At 40.7% G+C, this 14,440-nt stretch overlaps 1 protein-coding gene and 2 long non-coding RNA genes across 3 annotated transcripts; all 3 read right to left on the bottom strand.

Moving 5' to 3' along the window:
* Nucleotides 1–7,376: 7,376 nt before the first annotated feature.
* On the bottom strand, nt 7,377–8,442 carry LOC112559269. The gene is made up of 3 exons (XR_003098309.1): nt 8,256–8,442; nt 7,757–7,839; nt 7,377–7,432 (listed from the first exon to the last, which is right to left on the bottom strand). It is a non-coding gene; the product is annotated as an uncharacterized LOC112559269 (long non-coding RNA).
* A 49-nt stretch (nt 8,443–8,491) lies between these two features.
* LOC112559565 lies at nt 8,492–10,904 on the bottom strand. The gene is made up of 7 exons (XM_025230896.1): nt 10,814–10,904; nt 10,567–10,678; nt 10,224–10,453; nt 9,356–9,484; nt 9,114–9,188; nt 8,839–8,999; nt 8,492–8,636 (listed from the first exon to the last, which is right to left on the bottom strand). Exons 2-7 carry the CDS (start codon nt 10,571–10,573, stop codon nt 8,492–8,494), a joined length of 747 nt encoding a protein of 248 aa, XP_025086681.1. The 5' UTR covers nt 10,574–10,678; nt 10,814–10,904.
* A 1,286-nt stretch (nt 10,905–12,190) lies between these two features.
* Nucleotides 12,191–12,644, bottom strand: LOC112559264. Its single transcript, XR_003098308.1, has 3 exons — nt 12,559–12,644; nt 12,366–12,482; nt 12,191–12,241 (listed from the first exon to the last, which is right to left on the bottom strand). It is a non-coding gene; the product is annotated as an uncharacterized LOC112559264 (long non-coding RNA).
* Nucleotides 12,645–14,440: the final 1,796 nt, after the last annotated feature.

Here is a 14,440-nt window from a genome sequence, read left to right as displayed (position 1 = left end):
CCCGACCGACGCTACGGTCCGCCTTTGACAATCTTCCCCCCCCCCAGTCCCCTAGACCCAGTTGTCGCATTCTTTCAGCCGTCACGTCAGGTCCGAAAGTCACGTGCGTTCACGACCTCTATATCGTCAACTAATACGCCATTGACTGTCCATCGCAGAGGCAACACACACAACAGCTGGCCTACGCCCACCCGCCTCCCCCCTTCTCATCTTTCCTATTCACCCAAACTCCAGCGCAATTGCCCACAAAAAAAAAACAACCTACAAAAAACAAAGGAGGCACGATGATCCTTCACGTTGACATTCAGTAACGAGAAACTAGCACTGCTACAAACTAGTAGGACAAATGCACTAGGATCTACATCACATACTTGAACAGTAAAGTGTTACATGCGAGTGCGTTAGTAAATGAGGGAAAAATGAATGTTAAAAGGATCAGACTTGTGGTAGCACCCCGCTCTCACAGACCCCCCTTAGTAAGGACTGTTACGTCAGCAGCGATGTTCAAGAAACAAATAAATGCCGCGTTTTACGAAACCTCGCTAACTATGCCACTCTTGCCTCTGTCCCGACTAGTGGCATAGTAGCGATAGATTTGCACTGTGTATGCCACTTTTGTCAGGCCTGTGATGATACGGAAGTTCGACATCGAAGACCTGCCCTCCTCGTTTAAGTCTTCTAAGCACTATAGCATAGTTCAACCAAGCAGTACTCTCAATAACCAAATAAAACCTTTAAATTTCGCCCACAGTACGCGTACGTCAATATCTACATGAACAGGGTGCAGATCGAAGAAGATTAGTATCGTCCAATACTTGGGGAGCACACGCTTCTCCAAGGACGGCAGTTCCTCGTCAGATATCCACATAAGTGGGGATCACAACAGCAACAGCTGCGATGGCTACGCCTGAATAAGATATGCATAGAAACATAGAAGAGTTTCTCTACCTCAAAGTATACAAGCTGATACAAAGCCCTGGTGGTGTCTGATCCCTCTGTACGGATGCGACACGTGGACTTTGCTCGCCGAGACGATGAAAGGAGGAATCAGGCATTCAGAACAAGTGCCTGAGGAGGGTGCCAATGCCTCGCCGCACAGGGTTGGCCAAAGGAAAGAACTGCACTTACGAACCTCTAAGACTGGACTTCGTCCTGTACAGGACCTGACTGACTACCCGCCCCAAATAGCCAAGGCAAGCTGGCCTGTCAGCTGCCGCATCTATTGCTGATGTGGTCTCTCAACGACATGTGCCGTCAAGGGACGAACTGACTGAGTGACACTGGCTTTCATCCACAGTATGCTCTACCTCCACAATTTAATGCACATCTCGTTCATCCCTTTGGAAAAAAAGGAACAAAGTTGGGAGCTGGTATTGGCTTTTTATGCAACTCTTGCGGTGTGATCGTGTGGAATTTTGTTGTAAAGTTTTGCTATGTCTGACATTACGTATGCCCTGCATGTGGAGCACAATCAAGGCGCTTGATAAGCTTAGGTGTGGTGTCAAGTCGAAATAAGTGTAAGATAATGACGAAGGTTGTAGTGAAACTATGTACTCTACGCCCAGTAAATATAGTATAAATTCACAGTTCTGTATAACACATTCAAGCAAACTGGAGACAATAGAGATGACAACGCCTCAGGCGCATACTTAACATCTTTTGGCCAAATGACCATCGCCAACGAAGAACTCCACCGAAGAGGTGAACCGAGTCATCACCAACGCAGCGGTCAGTTGCAACCGAAGGCGTTGGCGATGGATTGGACATGTGCTCCCGCCAGCAGACAGCAGACCCCTCTCCAGATCGCCTGACGATGGACTTCCAGACGGCCGAGAAAAACAAAGGCCGCCCAAAAAACAAACTGAGAAAGAACAGTGGAAAAGAGATGAAGGAAAGGGCCTGGACATGCGGTCACCTTCAGAGACATGGGTCACCTGACAGGGCGGGTTTCAGCACCGATCGACATCGGTGGCGGACTCTGGTTGAGGCCTTATGTGCAACCTGATGCCACGAAGAGGAATTAGATTGTCCATCCACACGACAAGGAGGTGAACAATGTACCTACAATTCAAATACATGGGCACCATCTTACATAGGAACTTTGCTGCGTGATTCCAAACAAACTGTCGTGAAGAAGGCCCAACAGCTGGGTCTCCCAGCAAATTCTTCAGCTGTTTTATAGATCGCACATAACGAGAGCGTGCTGTCCTCGTTGCTTCCGTTTTGACAAAAGTGTATCATGAGGAGACCTTACATCGTGTTGTATCCACTGCAACACGGGCACTGGGGACAGCCCAGAGTGCTCTTCTATCTCTGCAAAACACGGCAGAAACTTCTGGTGTCTCAAATTTCTTCGTGATGACAGGCATGTCCTAATCATTACCAATTTGGCCGACTCCCAATCGGCCAACCTTTCGCGACCGTGCGACTTCTGAACGCTACTGTGTGCGAATAATGGTAGTAGCGTACCATGCACCCTGAACCATGAGGGTAGGAAGGCCCCCATTTGACGGATATGAATATGTTTATGAAATCTGTAAGTATTACTTTTGTGCTTCCACGAGCTGCAGTCTATGCAGAGGCAGCGTTAGGAATACGTGGGCCTGGGGGCTGACCATCCATGCGGCCGGGGGGGGGGCGGTAATGGAGTACGTGTATCAATATCCCTTTGGATATGATGCCGGAAGCAGCTGATTTATATACAAGTAGATAGGCTGCATCAATTTCGCGAAATAATCAGGAATTAGTGTTTGTTTTATTGTTAGTAACCTTTCCACAGTTTGTTGACAGTAGCGGTTTTTTTCTTAAGCGAAATAATATGGTGACGATAACTTAATTAACTGCTTGTTATAATAATTTGCTAATTAGAACTTAGAAGTGTTTTCTGAACGTCAGTTTTGTTTTTGCGTTTTTTTGTCACATATGTTAACACATGTAGCAATAAGTCATAAAGCACGACCTCGGGGCTGAAGCGCGGGCCCCTTCGAGAGCGGGCCTGGGCGCCCGGCGCCGCCATTTGCCACCTCTGCTCTAATGAACCCTGAATGATAAATACTTAATGTCTAGAAATTATCAAACGAACGCCGGATTAATGATATGTGTGCAATTGCATTAATCCATACTGCTTGTCAAATGGTATGACATTGTCAACTTTTATTCTGCGTACTTTCTGTGACTGTTACTCATGCTTGTGTTGTCAAGTTTCACAAAGTTGTCAAGTTATAATTTGCGAATAATAAAATAATGTTTATGCACTGGTTGGGGTCGCTGTAATGGACTGAATGTGGCCCTGCGCGCAATGGATAAACTTTTTGCATCATGCATTCGCCCACTGTCACGGATAAACCGCAGACATGCGCATTCTTCAAATAAAAGAAATAACGAGATCGCTCGTGGCTTTACCCTCTTTGAGGAGGCACAAATAATTCATACAAACAATTTCACTTCTTCCACCAAATCTGGTGAAACACGGTTATATACACCAAAAAAAACAAACATAACAAAACAACAAAAAAAGAAACAACAAACAACACACAGGAGGCACGGACTGGTCCGTGACACCCACACACCATAATTGCGAACACATTCATTCCATAGAGATACTTAAGTATGAGTTAAAAGAATATAATTAACTAAACAAAGAGCGCATATATATATATAAAGGAATATTTACAAGCATTATTCAGATATAATATTAAAACTTAGCTTTCGGTCGTCATTCTTCCTCATTACGTTCATCATGGTGATAATTCACATGTTCACAATTTCAACAGCTTAAAGTTCCCACTCACTAATCAAGCAATGTTCACAGTTCAAAAGTTACAGTTGGCACAATTCCATAATAATTTCAAATGTCACAAGTTCATCAGCTAAAGTTCACGATTGGACTAAATAGTTGCAAGTCCTGCGGACATTAATGTCTTCTTACAAGACTTGTAAATCAAAACCTAACGCCCAACATGTAATAAAAGTAGAAAATAACTTTTCTATGCAGGTGCAATCTCAGCGGGCATTCCACCGAGTTTACGGACCAAAAGAAATTAGAACACTGTGCTCTCGGGTTTACTGTGCAGACACCAAGTTTATTTCTTCCATCAGTGCCACACTTTGCCAAATGACTGTAAGAATGTGTTTATTATTTAATGTGTTACTAAAGGTGTAATTTTGGCCAGTCTTGTTGATACTGTCAAGTAGTTAAAACTGAAAGAGAATTGTGGGGGACAGGGGTTTTTGCAGGCAGGCAGGTCAGCGTCTTGGGGGTGTTTTTGCCCTGTGCATTGAACAGATCCCTTGACATCACTATATTTCAGTAATTGACAGTTACTAAAAAAGGTGGTGTACAAATGCACTCACGACACAAAAAATTGTCAATAATGACACAAACAATCTGAACGAATATGTCTCTAGCTTACAATCTATATAGGTGTGGCAAACTTATGGGAAAATAGCATGAAATGTAACAAATTGGGGTTACAAGGCCAGAAGTACATCACAGCAAGCAAAAACATATACAAAATATACACAAAAAATTATCCGATCACAATTTACATATAAAGCATTTTCTAAGGCACACCTACATCACAGAGGAAGCTGGGTGTATGGTGGGAATTGGAAACATCAGCATACAAAAGAAATGAGTTAAATGAATAATTGAATGACAAAATATGCTGTTGTGAGAAGCAGGAAGACTGTTATTAAATATTTAAATGTAAAATCATTCCAGGTAGTCTAGTTTAACAACAATTTTGGATCAATGTTTGTGTGCTAGATACTTTGCGTTCTATTTTACCACCAGAATTGCAAGTTCACTGCAGCCGTACCGTGATTTAATGCATATGATGACAAAAGCACATGTTTAAGATAAAATTTGAGAAGGCAGATATATCATTCATCCAGGATTTTCAGAATCTTCGTTTTGTCAGCTGAGTCTTCCTCCGATTTTCATTCACACCTGCTGAAGCATACACAGCACTTTCTTCGAGTTCCAGCTCGACAGCTCTTGCACTTCTGTATCAACAGAAAGAACATCAGTATGATGTCGCTGACAAGAACTGCGAAGCTGGCTTAGGAAGTGCGTGAGCTCAGCAAATTCTAAAGACTCTAAGTCATTTAACAATATTTTCCAAACTGGAACCATATGTTGAAACATTAAGGCACGGCAGCACGGTCATACTGAGTTGTACTTTGCAATCTTTCAAGGTGTTCCTGACACTGTCTTTAGCTTCCACTGATACCATGAATGAGCTGCTGCTGCATCTGTTTTTGAGCAGCCCATTTCTCTTCAGTACATCTGATCATAAGATTTCAGATAGACTAGCTGAATAACTTTTCTTTTTAATGATGATGTTTCTGGGACCCCACTCACCATTATACCCAGCTGCCCCTGTCAGCCAACATCTGCGCAGAAAACTGGATGTGTTATGCAGGCAGGGTTTCTTGACCTTCAACAGGTGAAAACTTTTAATAAATCGTGAGCAGACTCTTCATCTTTTGTTGTGTCTGCTCACAACTGTGCTCATTTTCTTGGCCCACTTCCTGGCCACCTGAAAATTTGAGATCACGTCCATTAAGTTTATTTATGTTTTGCTCATTTTATTGCTTATTTATTACTTTCGGATAGAGCAGTGAAAAAGAATATGGTGGTGTTTGATACCAATGTAAGACAACAATTCCACATTTCTCCTTCTCTACGTGCATGCCAAAGTAGGAGGAACAGCTACTTACAATTTTACCATGAGTACTTTGATTGACTCAATTCATGTTAACACCCTTGTAAAAACCATTGGGAAATGAAATGTTTTACTCACGAGCTTTCTGCCAAGCTGCATCAGACTGTAGCTTCTTTCTTCTGCAGCCACTGATCTCATCTGCTCCAGCACCAGCTTGCGTTTGCTGACAACATGATGTCAGCTGTTCTCTGTACTGACTGCTGTCCTCTGAAGGTCGCCACAAAGCCGTACTGGTTTCCAGCCTTGTTACCTTGCAGCCAGTCTATGTGGACATTATATATAACATTGTACATGCAATATCACAGTTATAGGACTGTATATTATTGATAGAACTGGTACCTCTAATCCTGTGTTTCAGATGATCCTTTCATGTTATAAATACACAAGTCGACCAACCATACAAAGTTATTGTTTCATATGGTGAGCACCACAAGGGAAAAAAATCTACGTACGCACTTAGTTCAGTCCTGCTGTCATCAGATCCTGTTGAGGCTGCAGAAGCTGACCTGCACAAGATAGCAGTTTTCTATTACTGCATGCTGTGATGGATCTGACACTTATTCTCTCCTCTATATGTACCTTAACAGGTCAAATGAAAGCACAAAATGAAACATTTTACCCTGCTAAGAAAAGAAAAAACTTATTCTTTTAAATGATTACAAACATAAAAAGCCTTGCTATGGACATAACTTGGCTGCATGTGTACAAAATTTGCCATGCCTGACTACAGGACAGAGCGAAGACATGTTTTTAGGACAGAAAAACTTACTGGCATTTATTTCATTTCAAATAAGGTCAGCATGTACTTGTCCTTCTCATTGGAAGACACTGACAAAAGGCAAGAAAGGAAAAGGCATATTCATTACAGACTTGAAAAAAACTGACACAGACAAGTCAAGTTGATCTGTTGTAATTCCAATTTTAACATAGTGCATATTTAGGCTGTGGAAAAGTAAAATTAGAGAAGCTTATTTTAGATCACCTTTTCTCTTACTGTAATATTACAATGACAAAAAATACTACAAAAATACCATCATTTCTCCTGCATGCTGCTTTTTCTTCCTCTCGCCACTGCAAAACCTTCGCAGCATCCACTGGTTCTGTTAATTGAAAAACAAAAATATATGCAATTACAAATGTCATCCTCTATTAAGAGGAAGGTTTGTCGCAACTTCATAAACAAGCGTCCAAAAACAAATATGCCTAATTACCCTGAAAAGAGCGTGTCAGCTCCTGAAACTGAGTTGATGAGGCTTCACTGGTGGATTCGGCTTTCACCATTTTCTGCGCAAGATGTTGCCTGTTAAGCATACACAAATATATGATTTTTTTTTGACAAACTAATCTGATCAAGTATGAGTACAAATTAATGTAGGAAGAGAAAGGATGATAATAAAACTTTCCTATTACTTTTATGGATTCAGCAACCATGAGTCATACAGCTTGTTCCTCCTGCCATCAAACAAAATGAAGGAACACATTGCAAAACAAAACAAAACAGGAAAATTGTTTTTACTAACCTAATCGCTTGCGTAACTTTGAAGCATAGTGGAGGAGAGCATCTGTCAGCAAATCTACTCTCCTCTGTGGCGTCATCATCTTGCTGATTGCTGAAAATTTTCGGAGATAGGACCACAAGGCGCTCAAACTGTTTCGCCGTCTGTCAGGCCTATCCCAGCTGCTGCTCGTGGGCCATACTCTAGCTGTAAAAAATTATCTGTAGCTTTTTATGAAGACCTAAATGTACCACTGGACTGTTGCTGACAAGAAAATGAGTCATTGCATTTTTGACTACCTTTGTGCGTTTGTTTTTGATTATGTTTTCACATTTATTCACCAATTTTCATTTCTTTTAATGTTTTCCGGTGTTAGCACAATGATTTTTATGTAACATTGTTACTTCCTGTTGCTGCTGTTGGGTGATACAGTGATACACTTTTTTAAAAAAATGATCCTTCATTCTGAGTGAGCATGGATCCTTTGGCTTATGATACATGACAAAATCTGGTCCTATTTGTAGATGTTACCTGACATGACATCTTATGACCAAAGCTGTGGAAAATAGGCAAGAGGAATTGTACTCTTGATGCCAGCTCTCCTCTGTTGCTTTCTGCAACATAATTATTTATTAAAATAAATGAAAGAGAAACCAGTGGTATCAAAGACTCTTCTATTTAAAGATATGTTTCAGCCAGCTGTAAGTCCCAGTCTGTGACAATGATGAGTTCACAAAAAAGACACCCTGCTACTGGAGGTCTCTCCTGCTCATGTCACCAAACTGCTTCATTTATGATGATGGAACCCATGTCTCATTAGAAGGATGTTTCATGCTCAGGTCTACTCATGAGCAAACTAGTACCTTGTTACTGAAAACATTTCAGGTATGTCACTGACTTTTCTCCTATAAGGGAAGAAATTAGTCCCAACACAACCATTCTTAACTCTTCACTGCAGTAAATACACCATGAATCTGCCAAACACACATACATACAATAACAATTTTAAGTACACAAAAGTACACAAAACCTTCAGATGTGCTGATAGAACACATGCAATGTCATACATGATGGAGATTTTCTGCGGATGTTCTTGTAGCAGTTTCTCCATCAGGCAGACAGCATATCCCAACCTGAAAACAACCTTCTTATTATTATTGCTTGCATATTTGTGCTGTAGATGGAAGATTCATGACCATGTCCATAAAGAACACAAAATATGGAAACTGCTCAAACAGTAAACAAAGTCAACAAGAAATGAGTCCATTACAACCTTTCACCGTGCTTTAGGCTGAAAGAAACGATGGGGGAATTCGTGCCTGCTACAGGCACAACCAAACACAGCTGTTTCATCCAGCTTATCTGTTCTGGATTTCGACCTGTAGCTTCCTGCCTGAAAGTCACTACAGTCCTGTAAAACAATGACGTGAGTGAATCAGTCTTGCAACATATGAATCCGACACCACAATCTCACCTGTTGATGCATGCCTTTCTATACCAAAAAATTATATTGTAAACATGTCAAACATAATAATGATTAACCACTCCACGTGTGATCTCAAATAATAAATAGCCTTTAAATCCCAAACAAACGTAAACTCTAAATAACTTACCCCACCTCCTTTTTTGTGAGACAGACATAATTCTGTACAAAATCATCTACTTCTGTCTGGTCCAGGAAGTAACGCCCTGTGTGGAAAGCCTCACCAGGGCTTTTGCCAGATGACTTTTTTCGTGATAGGCCAAAGTTGGCATCAAATGAAAATATTAGGTTCTGAAAGAAATTAAGATCAAAATTTAAAAAAAACTACTAAGTACAAAGCCTTCCTTAACACACATGCGAATAGCACAGAAAAAACGCAAGTGAAACAGCCCAAATAATACTCACATTTTCAGACAACACTTTTTGACTTCCATCAGTTGCAGGGTCTTTCGCATTAACCTCAATGTCTTCTTTGGCCACCTATATTTGACAAAACAATTTCCTTGTATGGTACTTACATCCTTTATACATTTCCATCATCACTGTTATTACTATCTGGTGCATGAAGTTAAAAAAAAAAATGGCATCCACAAGCCTCTGCTACCCTGCAATAGTTAAAGTTTATTTCCTGAATATTAAAAACTTACATGGCAGGCAGGACAACCAGTTCCATCATCAAGATCTGGATCAATGTGTTGCAGCTGCTGCAACTGGTATTCATGGTGCATGTACTTTGTAAATGCATCAGTTACTAGGGCCTGATATACTCCATTAACCTGCAATACATGCAAAAAATACATGCTAAAAACAAGTTTGTGTGCCAGTGAATGAGTCGTCTATATCAGTTCATAAGTGCTGCAAACTTTGTAAGTCAACACATATAGCATTGCACATGCAATCATTCACACAGAGCACCTGCTGCTGCTAATTTACACAGGGTAAATAAGAACATTTGGAATATTCGTGTGGGCTGCATCCTGAATCACTATGTATTCCATGAAGAAAATGGATTACTATTAAATAACCATCAACAGTCAACCCTGTGAAACAGGTGGCGCCTGCTACTAAAAATCTTCAATTATGCAATTAAACCTCAAACTAAGGATCACCCAAAAGCTAATTCCAGCACATTACCATGCACCATCAGTATTGTTGACTGGCCATTTTTCCGATATCCCCTCATAAAAAATGACTAAAGTGAAACATGTAAAACATAATTATATGTGGAGTTTCATAAAAAAAAGTGGCTGCAAATCAAGGACAAGCAGAAAATAATGATATACTTTAACCTCACTCCATAGCCAACAATTACAACTAATTTCTATCACTATTAGCCATCCAGTTAAAAGCATAAAAACTTATATTACTAGCATTCTAAGTAAATATCAACATGGACCAGGGACTGACATTGCATTATGTGATTCAAATTTCTCAGTACCATAAAAGTGCCTAATTACTACTGTATAGATAACAAATATGAAATGGAAAACACATTTGAAAAAGGCCACAACAAACCTTCTTGCTGCTCATGCTCTCTATCTTGCTAAGTCGGGTTGCCAATGCATCGACAAAGCCCTTAACTGACACCTGGCATTCAAGCACTAATGCACGCAACCACTCCATGACATCCAGTTTAAATGCCACAGATGGTATTTCTGGGGAAGAACCCCAAAGGCGATGGCGTAGTAGTGTGACTGTGTCACTCTCACATGAGCAGAATTCAAAAGTAAACAGCTGTGGGCCACCTAGACATAAACAAGCATGTTTTCATTGATGATGCAGCAAACCATACCATACCTAGAACATAATTTTTACTGTCATTTTGTTTTCTTCTTACAGTACACTTTTATATTTTTACCTCTCATTCCAATCACAGTGATTTCCCTTGTACGTTTTGCACAAGATGGTACCTTGTGATTGCTATGCACAAAAACAGGCAAGTTGGCTGCATATGGCACAAAACAATATCCCTAGGGAAAAAAACAAAACAGAAAATCCATTAATAACGCTCATGTACAAATGAAGTTGTCAAACATGAAGTCCATATAAGTATTTTGTTGCAGGTGTGGTTGACCCTCAAACCCCAAATACTAAATGTTCCTTACATTCCATATTTCTGGACTATGAAATGCAGCATTCTTGTGACGCTCTACAAAGTCCTCCTCACAGAATAGTGCATTGCTGCTACAATCCAAGCAGCGGAATTGTTGGTAAATTTAAGCCACAACAGACACACTGGCTTTGATCTGGAACAGCACACAGCTCAGTGTGCACAACCAGCAGTTCGTGTCGTATCTTTTCCCATTTGTCAGCACGATTTACTTTCTTTTTCCAGTAAGAGCTTGCTCCATTTTCAAGATCTACAATTATGAGAAGAAAATATATTACTTTTAACAATCCTGTGTATGCATTTTTTGACACTGGTTTAATATAGCAATCAGACCGATGGTCATTAATAAAATGTACACTAGGCAGAGATCCCGATGAAATAATGATAAAAATGCAAAATTTGCAAAGAGAGCTGAGAGTAACATGATATTGCAAAAGGAAGGATGTGAAAAAGGGCTAGCATTATGGGAGAGGTTGTTGATAATAATATTAATAATTATAAGTAGGAATTTATAAAGAGCAACATCTCACCCTAAGGCCAACGTATTGTGCTGAACAAGATCATCAAATAGTAACAAAGATGTACAACAAGTTAACAAAAAGTAACACAGATGTAGAACAAAATAGTAACAAAGATGTAGAAAGAAGAACAATAGAGGACTCGCTGCGTTCCGACAGTAAAGGGTGAAAACGCAGCAGAAGCACATGTAAACACATTAATCCAACACTTTTACCCAAATTGAACCACCAAAACAAAACATAAACAATATCAAGGAGAGTAGATCCTCTCAGCATGCTAGGCGAAGGGACAAAACTCTTGCACAATAATAATAGTAATAAGCAAGAAAAATAAATAAAATAAAACTGTCTACGTATTACTAAAAAAAGTTCATAAAGGGAAGATCCTTCATACATACCAACGGCCATAGGCTCAACATCAATGGATGATGTTGTCGGGATCGGTTGTTGGGAGGAATCAGCAAAAACTGTATATAAACACAATAGTCCAACACTTTTACCCAAATTGAACCACCAAAACAAAACATAAACAATATCAAGGAGAGCAGATCCTCTCAGCCTGCTAGGCGAAGGGACAAAACTCTCTCATAATAATAATAATAGTAATAAGCAAGAAAAATAAATAAAATAAAACTGTCACCGTTTTACTAAAAAAAAAGTTCATAAAGGGAAGATCCTTCATACATACCTACGGCCATAGGCTCAACGTTGATGGATGATGTTGTCGGGATCGGTTGCTGGGAGGAAGCAGCAATAACTGTGTCTGGCTGGGAGGGAGCATCAGAAACTGTCTTTCTTTTCTTTGGCTTACTCTCTTTAACGGTTACCCATCGCCCTGTCAAGGGTTCAGCATCTTCTAACGACCTTGGGAGGGCTTTTTATTTTGGTCTTGAGAAACATTGTACCTACACATGAATACCAAAACTAAATACAAGTTTCAAAATACATCAGAAACAGCAACAGTGCAATGCTAAGTTCATAGTGGGTGCCTATGGCGAGATATGACATTCAAAAACGAATTTTTCTTACCTGTATAAGAAATATAAACAATCCTTATATTGTGCAGGAGAATTCAGGAATGACTACACCAAACCGGAAGTATGGCCGATGTATACGATGCATCCTGGTATATAGAACAAAAAAAAACTAAGAGAGAGAGAAAAGGTCCTCATAACTATACATACTTTCAAGAAATTGGGAGAATAGATTTTAATAAAAATACCTTTTCACATAAGGCAATTATATTTTATCACAATCCTTATACGTGTACTGTGCACGAGAATCCAGGAATGACAACACGAAACCGGAAGTATGACCTATGTATCAATGCATCCTGGTATCTAGAACAAAGAAAAAAAAAATAAGAGAGGGAGAAAAGGTCCTCATAACTATATGTACTTATAAGAAATTGGGAGAATAGATTTTAATAAAACTACAATTATATCTTATGATAACACAATTTTTTTTATTGAGAGAATAGATTTTAATAAAAATACTTTTTCACATAAGGCAATTATATCTTATGATAACACTTTTTTTTACCAATCTCAATTTCTTCTATATATCTATGAATTCGACTATGCGAAACAAAATTGACGATGTCTGTGCTGTATCGATCCATTAATACAACACGGCATATTGGATATAAATATAGTTAAAAGGGTGCGTTTCTATTGGTTGTAACTTCGAGCGTAACGGGATTGCACCACGCGGTGGGGCTCATTCGATGAAGATGAGTGAGTCGACGATGCTTAACTCCGTATACAGTCAGCTTCGTCATGAGCAGGACAATAAGGTGGATGATGATGATGATGATGATGATGATGATGATGATGATGATGATGATGATGATGATGATGATGATGATGCATGACGATGATGATGTAGCGGTCTTCCGTTTTGCAGTGAGCTCAGTTCGTTTCAACAAGCACGAGAAAGGGTAGGGAAGAATGAATAACGGCGGAGACAATAAACTTTACACACCGTCCACTCACACCTGTAGCGCCGCAGGTCATTGGCCCCCGACAAACAGCACGTGCAGCCAATACTGCGACTCTCGGCTTTTCTGCGTAGTTCCTGACCTTCCGAAACATCTTTGCAGGCTCGCGGCTGACATTTACCATTCCCAGGCCGCGAAGCTGACGCCGGCCTCCAGGACAGTGGAGACACTTGCCCCCAAGTCACAGCGAGACAGTCCTTGCTTGCATCCAAAGAACACCTCGCATTTGGACAGATGGCGCTAGTGTTTGTCCTCTCCGGCGACGAGTCGATGAAAAGAGAAAGGCGCGCGAGCGAGACTTCACGTCCCTGAGGAAGGGACGTCAGAGTCTGTTGTACATGAAGCTGATAAAGGGACGTTTGACGTTCTCATGTTGACGGTTGACGTTGGTGGTTGACGCGAGATGGGATGATGCTGGACGAGTCTGTTCGAAGTGTGGACTGCGCATGTCAAAATACGATTCTGTCAGCACCGTGCTCGTCAAAATTTTGCAGACGGAATTACAAACATACATACACGCCAGTAATTTACACCGACCTATTGCATATTTGTCGATTAAAAAAAAATGTCCAAAGTTAAGTGCTGGCGCCCGGCCCAGATGGCCCGTTGGCATCAAGGACCAACATCTGACATCAAACATTTGGGTGAATTTAGCTTGGGGGTTGTGCGTATCTCGAACACTTACCGGCAGTCTTCAAAGGCAGAAGGCCGTGCTGATCGCGGCTTTGGACGAGGGGCGCCGTCTGACATTCATTGCTATTCATAATCTGTCACCTGTGTCGAATCTGTCAACTCACTGCAATGAGTCAAGTGTGCCTCAAGGACATGACACTGGCGGGGAGGGAGTCGGGGTATATTTCTGATCACCTTCATCGTGCCATCTGCCGTCATATCAGGAAGATAACTCAGCATCACGTGTTGCGGCCCCTTGAAGACATCTGCACACGAGGTTATTGAACTCTAAATGTTCGTCGCAATATTTTCTAAGATGCTTTTGCAACGTTCCTGGTTCAAGTTCGTCCCCCAGTCGACATCATGTCCCTGTGTCTACCAATGTCTGTCACCCTGTGTCTACCAATATTCCTCATCTTTGTGTCTACCAAGT

This window comes from Pomacea canaliculata, linkage group LG3 (genome assembly GCF_003073045.1).
Source record: "Pomacea canaliculata isolate SZHN2017 linkage group LG3, ASM307304v1, whole genome shotgun sequence".
NCBI lineage: Eukaryota > Metazoa > Mollusca > Gastropoda > Architaenioglossa > Ampullariidae > Pomacea > Pomacea canaliculata.
This window is presented reverse-complemented; position numbering and strand designations above follow the sequence as displayed.

Bases quoted from the DNA above. Each gene is read 5' to 3' on its own strand.
- LOC112559565 (XM_025230896.1), bottom strand. The intron at 9,189-9,355 runs GTAAGTTTTTAA...TGTCAAATATAG, and splicing joins CTGGTTGTCCTGCCTGCCAT to GTGGCCAAAGAAGACATTGA. The intron at 9,000-9,113 runs GTGAGTATTATT...AATTTCTTTCAG, and splicing joins AAAAAGTGTTGTCTGAAAAT to AACCTAATATTTTCATTTGA.